This window comes from Sorex fumeus, unplaced genomic scaffold, assembly GCF_029834395.1.
Source record: "Sorex fumeus unplaced genomic scaffold, SorFum_2.1 ptg000024l, whole genome shotgun sequence".
Classification (NCBI taxonomy): domain Eukaryota; kingdom Metazoa; phylum Chordata; class Mammalia; order Eulipotyphla; family Soricidae; genus Sorex; species Sorex fumeus.
Genome location: NW_026606081.1, coordinates 21,619,736 through 21,627,564, shown reverse-complemented (window position 1 = coordinate 21,627,564; position 7,829 = coordinate 21,619,736). Strand labels below are relative to the sequence as shown.

Sequence of the window (7,829 nt, the reverse complement as noted above, 5' to 3'; positions counted from 1 at the left end):
TGTACTGTTTCTTTTTATATTCCTGAGATGAAACCACCTCAGCGCTTCCCAGTCTCAGGTGCAGCGATTCAAGTGCAAACTACTTTGATTTGAAAACCAGCGCTTTTACAGAGAAGGCCGTGCCTTTAGGGGGTGCCGGGTGTGGTGGGTGTTTCCTGGTGTAGCACTTTACGGGTGAGAAAGGCCTTGCTGCTCCTCTGTGCCAAGTTCCCTCTCCCAGGACAGCTGTGGACCAGCTGCCCTCTGGGGAGCGCCGTGCAGGGCACCTCAGCACATCCGCAAACCTGCTGACGGGACTGCGAATTCTGTGTGCCCGCCGCCTCCAACGTTGCTGTAAACCCTCCAGAATTGGGGAAGAGATTGTCTTCCCTAAGGCCGACTGGACGACACGAGTTGTGCCTCAGAGCATCTCCCTGGGGGACGCTGCTACTCTGACCTAGGTTGGAGGAAAGGGGGCGCTGCCCTGTAGCCGCAGGACCCCAGCAAGAGTGGCCGCTGTCATGGGAGTCAGGATGTTGACTTGAATAAAGAGAAAACTCACTTTGTGCTTGTGTGAACTGGATTTTTATCTTATTATTTTTTTGTGCTTTTTGGGTCACACCTGGTGATGCACAGGAATTACTCCTGGCAGTGCTCAGGAGGCCATATGGGATGCTGGGGATCGAACCCGGGTTGGCCGCGTGTAAGGCAAACGCCCTACCCGCTGTACAAGGGATTTATTTTTTTTTTTAATTTTTGAATGAAGAAACTCGGATTGGGGCCAGAGTGGTATTATAGCGGGGAGGGCGTTTGCCTTGCACACAGCCAACCCGGGTTTGATCCCTGGCATTTCATAGGTTCCCGGAGCACCTCCAGGAGTAATTGCCGAGTGCAGAGCCAGGATTTTTTTTAATTGGGGTTACCGAGCACCACCAGGTGTGGCTCCAAACCAAGGAACAGTTGAAGCCTGCCCAGCAGAATGTGCGCAGATGCCCTAGCCCTGCAGACATTTATCCTGACTGGGTCGCTTGTGGCAAGCCCAGGGTGCCGCCCTGTGTGTCGTATGCCAGGAGCAGCACAGCCCCTGCGCTCGGGGTCCTGCACGGAGCAGCCCGGGGCCTCCCAGCGGCCTTCCCTGCACCCCATGCCTCCTGAGCACAGCGAGGCCGGGTGGCCCCCAGGGCCGGGGCCCGGGCGCGCGCTGACCGGTGCTGCCCGCAGCCACCCTCCCCAGAAGCCCGGGGGTGGGGGGCGTCGGACCAAGTCTCCTCGTCAGTCACCCAGGTGGTGCTGGGGGGCCGGTGCCAGCGACCGAGCGCGGGGCAGGTGCTGACCACGGGCCAGTCCGGGCTGGGGCCGGCGTCCGCCCGCGCCCACGGCCAATCCCGTTCCTGCTCGAGGGTCCGCGGGGGGACGCCGGACTCCGGGCCTGGGCCGCGTCCCCCGAGCCCGCCTGGGGCAGGAGGGTCAGTGCAGGGTCCGCGCGGCCGCTGCTCAGGAGCGTTGGCTCCGGGCCGTCCCCGTGCGCGCGCGGCCGCGGCTCGGCGGGATCGGCGGCCCCCGGCGGCGGCGGCGGGAAGGGCGGGAGGCGCGGCGGCGGCTGGGGGAGGCGCTGCGGCGACGGGAGCAGCGGCGGCGCCCCCTGGCGGCCCCTGGCGGCGGCGCGGCCGGAAATGGCGGCGCGGCGCGGGCGGGACGAGCCCAACGCGGTGGCGCGGCTGTCGCAATGGGCAGACGACCACCTGCGCCTCGTGCGGGTGCGCGGGGCGGGGGGCGGCGGGCGGGGGCGCGCGGGGCCCGGCACTGACCGACCCTCCCGCAGGCCGCCGGCGCCGTCCTGGGCCTGGCCGGGCTGCTGCTGCTGGGCCGGAGCCTGCGGCTGGTGAGTGCGCGCGGGCCGGGGGCGCGGGGGCGGGGACACGCAGGGGCGGGGGGGGCAGAGGGGGGACACGGGGGACAGGTGGACACGGAGAGACGGCGGGGGGGCACCGGGGACGCGGGGGGGCCAGAGGGGGCACGTGGTCACGGGGGGACACGGGGGACAGGGTGGACACGGGGAGACGGCGGGGGGCACGGGGGACGCGGGGGAGCCAGAGGGGGCACGTGGTCACGGGGGGACACGGGGGACAGGGTGGACACTGGGAGACGGCGGGGGCGGGGCACAGTGGGGGGCGGGGTCTCGGCTCTGGCCCGTGTCCGGCAGTTGCTGCCCCGAGGGAGGGCCGCAGGTGGGCCTGGACCCTGGGCCGACCCTGGGAGGAGCTGGGACAGCCGGGTTCAGGCACTGAGCTGAGGCCCAGGGGGCTGGGACAGGGGCAGCCCCGGCCCGTGCAGGGCCGGGCCACAGGTGTCATGTGTGTGTCCCCCCCCTCCCCGGGTTCCCGGGTCAGCGCTGACCGCAGTTCTCAGAGTCCTGATTGCGGGAGGTTGTGAGCGTCACCTTTGGTTTGTCTTGGAGGGCTCAGGGCTCAGGGTTACTCCCGGCTCTGTGCTCAGGGTCACTCCTGGCTCATTGCTCAGTGCTGACTCCCGGCTCTGTGCTCAGGGTCACTCCTGGCTCTATGCTCAGGGATCACTCCTAGCTTTGTCTTCAGGGCTGACTCCTGGCTCTGTGCTCAAGGTCACTCCTGGCTCAGTGCTTGGGCTCACTCCCAGCTCTGTGCTCAGGGCTGACTCCCAGCTCCGTGCTCAGGGTCACTCCTGCTGGGGCTCGGGGACCCTGTGTAGCCCAGAGACCAATGGGCGGCGTGCCAGGCCCGTGCCATCCCCGCGGTGTCTCCCGCAGACGTCCAGGTTCACCCGCGCCTCGGACATCCCTGTGGAGTTCCTCAGGAAGCAGGTGAAGCTCCGCGGGCGCGTGAGGCGCGTGACGGCCGACGGACTGGAGATTGAGCACATTCCCGTGATCCTGCCGCTCCTGGCTCGCTGGAGGAGAGGTGAGCCGGCTGCCCACCCGCACCCGGCCAGGGGTGCTACCTTGGGGCAACCCTGAGACCCCCGCCACAGCAGCCCCGCTGGCCCTCGGGAGAGCCCTGACCTCGTGCTGGTGAAACGCCGTTTCCACGGGGGAGTGGGTGGTGCCGGGCCGGGAGAGACCCGCTTTGCTCTGGCGGTCGAGGGGTGCCGGTGGGGAGGACCTTGACATGTCAGGGCTCCCCAGGGCCGCTAGCTGGGCAGGTGCTGGGCCCCAGGGTCACACAGACGCCACTGCTCGAAGCCTGTCCCCGGGCAGGTGTGGCTCAGCTGCTCCGTGACTGCCTCACTCCTGAGGCCCCGAGCCGCGTCCCCGGCCCGCAGCGCCCAGCCGAGCTCTGTGGGGGCCATAGGCTTGTGTGCGGCCGAAGTGTGCCGGGCATGAGCACTGTGTGTGAGAACACCTGGGTGTGGCAGCAGGGGGGTTCCCTGCCTGGGCATCCTCACCCACAGAGCCCGCAGGCATCACGAGCACTGTCTCACGGTCCAGGGGAGCCGGCTGGGACCCTGCAGGTGCGGCTGGCCGGGGTGGAGCTCACGGCGGCCGGGCACGAGTGGCTGCAGCAGGAGCTGCTGCCAGCACAGGCGCTGTGGTTCCAGCCGCTGGGCACGCAGGGGCCGGCACTCCTATGCTTCCTGCTGGTGAGAAAGGTGGGTGCCAGCCCTGCCCCCGCGTTTGTCCTTGGGGGGCAGGGCGGGGTCCCTCTGCGGTGCTCCTGGAAGCAGGGTTGGGGTTGGCCCTGGACCCTGACAGCCACGCCGGCTCCACCCTGCACTGGGGCGGCGGGTAGGTGCAAGTAAGGAGGAGGAGGAGGTGGGATTGATGGTTGGGAACTGCATCCCGGGCTGCCACAGGGGCCCCGAGCACCGCCAGCTCTGACCCAAGACAGCAGAGGTAGGACGGTTAAGAGTTGGGCGAAGCCTTCCCTGCACCGAAGCTAGGACAGGGAACTTGAGGAAAAGGAGGAGGCTCCGTTTGCTTACTCCGATGCTTGGGGGAGGGCTTGGGGCCTGCCTTGGGGGTCCCGGGGCCTCTGCCCGCTCCTCACGGGCATCTGCTTGCAGGGAAGGTTCTTCAGTGTGAACCTGAACGAAGAGGTCCTGCGGTGCGGGCTGGGCAAGGCGGTACCGGTGGACGGGCTGAGCCATGAGGACGCGGCCTACTGGAGTGTACACCGGCGTCTGCTTCGTGCCGAGCTGGCCGCCGTGCGTGCCGGCGTGGGGCTGTGGGCTGAGCCCGAGGCTCAGGGTGGCCGCCTGCAGCGAATCCGCGGCTCCTGGCAGCAGGCATGGGCCCAGGGCTCGTCCTGGGCGCAGAGGCTCTGGCAGCTGCTCCGCCGAGGACCATTTCCCCGGAAAGACTGAGGCAGGAGGGCCCAGGCCGGCCTGGCGGGATGCCGGGAACACTGCCAGCCTGCCCAGACGCCCACCTGCCTTTCTGTGTCCGATGGAGCCGGGGTGAGGCCAGCACTGCCCCCCAGAACCCACAGCCCTGAAGGCGCCCTTCCACCTGCTCAGGGGTCGTTCTGTCCAGTTTTGTTCATTCCCCGCCCTCCCCTCCCAGGGCTATTCGTCATGCAGTGCTCAGGACGGTACCAGGGATCAAACCTGAGCCTCCTGGTTGCAAAGTCTGTGGTCAGAGAAGAGTAGGAGCACTGTGGGGAGAGCATTGGATTTGCACTCGGCATCCGGCATCCCACATGGCCCCCGAGTACTGCCAGGAGTCACCCTGAGCATCGCCGGGCGTGGGCCCAAAATGAACCACCCAAAGCCTGCTCCCAGCTCCACCCAGACAGATCTGTGAGCACAGAGCCAGGAGTCACCCTGAGCACTGCCGACCCCCATCCCCCAACCAGCACCAGCAGCCCAGCCCTCCTTGGGGTGGGGGGATCGCTGTTTCATGCACTGAAAGCATGTGCGAGGCCTGGCTTTGCAGGAGGGCCCCCAAGCACAGCAGGTGACCCTCAGAAAAATGCTTCAGGAGAAAACCTTTTTGTGTGAAAAGAGTGTGGATTTTGAAAATATTTATTTTGGGCGCATCAAGCATCCTGTACGTGTTCTGTAAAGATTCAATAAACGAAACAGACGCCGACATGCGGTTCTCCAAATGCGTTTTCCCCCCTTCTATTACTGTTATGTGGGAAAACCTGACCATTTGTCTTCTGGTTAAGAAGAAGCAGCTGGTGGTGAAGGAGGCGGCACAGAACGGGGACTCTGAGCAGCGTGGAAACCGGGATTTTCCGGGTGCTGGGAATGGCCTCCCCCTCTCCCGTTTCAAAGCTTCAGAATCTGCTCTGACTTTCTTAGGTTTCCTGCCCCGCCCCGCCCCCACCCCCTCCCCCCAGCCATGCAGTTTGGCGGAACGTTTGGTTAGCACCTATAAATATTGTCACTTTTTTCCCCCATTTTATTTTTTATTTTAAATGACTTATTTACAAAGCTGCTCATGGTTGGACTTCATACGATGTCCAGCACCCCCCTCCCCTCCAGTTTATACCCGCACCGAGTCCCGTCTGCCTCAGGCAGGCAGACCCTCTCCTCCCTGTGGGCAGGTTTGGTTGGCGATGCAGATGCTGGAAGCGCTCGGTTCCGGTCCAGGGTGACCCCTTCCAGCTCCTGCTGTCACCGCCCTCTGTCCTAACCCCCCACCCCACTCCCTTGACTATTGTCGCTTTGCAAAGTATTTCCTTCGGGGGCCACACTCTGGACTTGGGGGGGCCCTTCCCTGCCAAGCTTTCCTGCCGCCCCCAGCGGGTCACCTGCTGGGCTCTGGGTCAGGCCCTCAGCACCCTGTGGAATGTGGAGTGGCCCTGGAGGGGACCGGACACTCCATGGAAGCATCAGCTTTGTCCTCTGGCCAGAGAAAGTGTGGGAGCCGAGACCCGCCTGGGGTCTGGTAGAGGCCTGGTGGGACAAAGGGGGGGCGCCCCTCCCCCTCCCCTGAGCAGAGCAGGCCAGAGTACCTCTCAGTGCTCGGCTGGACAGTGCTCACCCCGCGCCCTCTGCCCCGGGTTCTTCTGGAGCCACATGTGTCTGTGCGGGGCTGGAGTCATAGGGATGGGGACCCCATGGGGCCTGCGTTCAGCCCCCTGCAGTGCTGTGCGGAGGCCCCAAGGCACACTGGCCCCCGCAGACCCCCTCACTGCCTCCCCAGGCCTGGCCACATGGATGAGCCGGCCCATGCCCCTGACTCACAGATGGACAGGGAGGGCGCTGGCCTTGCCCGCGGCCAACTCAGGCTTGATTTGGCCACTAGAGACTCCTCAGGGCCCCTGGAGAGTGAGTCCCGAGCCCAGGAGCACAGACGGGGCAAGCCTGGGTGAGCCCGGGAGCACAGACGGGGCGAGCCTGGGTGAGTCCGGGAATACAGATGGGGTGAGTCCCGAGCCTGGAGCAGAGACAGGGCAAACCCTGAGCGTGAGGTGTGGTATCCCTTAACCCCCCAAAACCCAACCCAACCCACCTCCCCTCTGTAAGAAAGACAGTGCAAGGTCTAAAGTTTGGCTGACAGGTGGGGACTGTCCCTGGCCACACCTGCCCATCTGCCCCCAGAAAGCTCAGAGGACAGGAGAGACCAGGGAGGCGAAGTTGGTAGTGGGTGCCTGGGTTCAGCCAGTCCTGAAACTATCTTCTTGGGTTTTGTTATTTTTTCAGTTTTTGAGTTTTTTAAATTTTGGGCCAACCCCAGTAGCACTCAGGGCTGACTCCTGGCTCTGTGCTGAGGGCTGACTACCGGCTCTGTGCTCAGGGTTGACACCTGGGCTCTGTGCTCAGGCTCACTCCTGGTGGCCCTGTGTGGGGCCCAGGCCCGAGAAGGGCGGCCTCCCAACCCGACTGGGGTTCTGTCACTTCCCTGGTGAAGGCAGAGGCCTGGAAGCGGGTGGCACCTGCCCAGTCTCAGAAGCCCCTGCTGAATCAGCCCCAAGAGCACCTTGCAGCCTCCCTGCGCCCTGAGAAGCAGAATCGCATCCCACTGGGCTGTCCAGCCTCGCCCCTGCCTGCCCCCTGGACAAGGCTGACCTGTGGCTGGCGGGATGTGATGTGATGCTCTTAAACGGGACTTGTCGTTTTTTTTTGTTTGTTTTGTTTTGCTTTTTGGGTCACACCTGGCAATGCTTAGGGGTTACTCCTGGCTCTGCACTCTGCACTCAGTGCTCCGGGGACCATATGGGATGCTGGGAATCGAACCTGGGTTGGCCGTGTGCAAGGCAAATGCCCTACCCGCTGTGCTATGGCTCCAGCCTTGGGACTTGTCGTTTTTGTTACAACCCAAAGCAACATTTCTCGCTGCTGGACAAACCCACTTCCAGCACCAGGCTCCTTCAGCAGCCTCGGAGACACCAGCACATTCGTCACCCTGCCAGCCTCCCTGTGACCCTGGCGTCGGGCCAGCACCCAGGGCTGACGACACAGAGGAAGGTGCAGGGACTCCGGAAGCCGCCAGCCCTGCGTTGCTCCGATTTCAGTGGGGCGAGAGGTGCTCCCTGGTGCCAACAGACCTGCAGGCAGAGGCCCGGTTCCATCCCAGCAGAGCCCGAGAAGCCCCAGAGGTGCAGAATAAGGATTTCTGGATGACGTCTGTGTCTGGAACACGCAGAGAGCTCAGCAGGGTTAGGACAGCCAGCAGCACCTCAGCCTGTTGCTTCCGCTCCTGTTTGTCAGGGTTTGGGGTCACTCCCAAGGGCTGCTTAAGGCCGTCTTGGTTTCTTTCCCCTCTGGCTTCTGAGTCATCATGGAGACAATCACCACTACAAATCTCCAGGGGCCAGAGAGATAGTGCAGGGGCAAAGGGCCTTGGCCTGCAATGGGGAGTCCCAGGCTCCATACGGGAGAGAGTCCTGAGCACAGAGCCAGGAGTCAGCCCTGAGCACAGAGAC

General features: G+C 64.4%; 1 protein-coding gene across 1 annotated transcript; it reads left to right on the top strand.

Moving 5' to 3' along the window:
• The first annotated feature begins 1,629 nt into the window (after positions 1 to 1,629).
• On the top strand, positions 1,630 to 5,044 carry CUNH3orf33 (chromosome unknown C3orf33 homolog). Its single transcript, XM_056114394.1, has 5 exons — positions 1,630 to 1,736; positions 1,802 to 1,861; positions 2,765 to 2,915; positions 3,443 to 3,603; positions 4,018 to 5,044. Exons 1-5 carry the CDS (start codon positions 1,653 to 1,655, stop codon positions 4,315 to 4,317), a joined length of 756 nt encoding a protein of 251 aa, XP_055970369.1. The 5' UTR covers positions 1,630 to 1,652; the 3' UTR covers positions 4,318 to 5,044.
• The last annotated feature ends 2,785 nt before the right edge of the window (positions 5,045 to 7,829 follow it).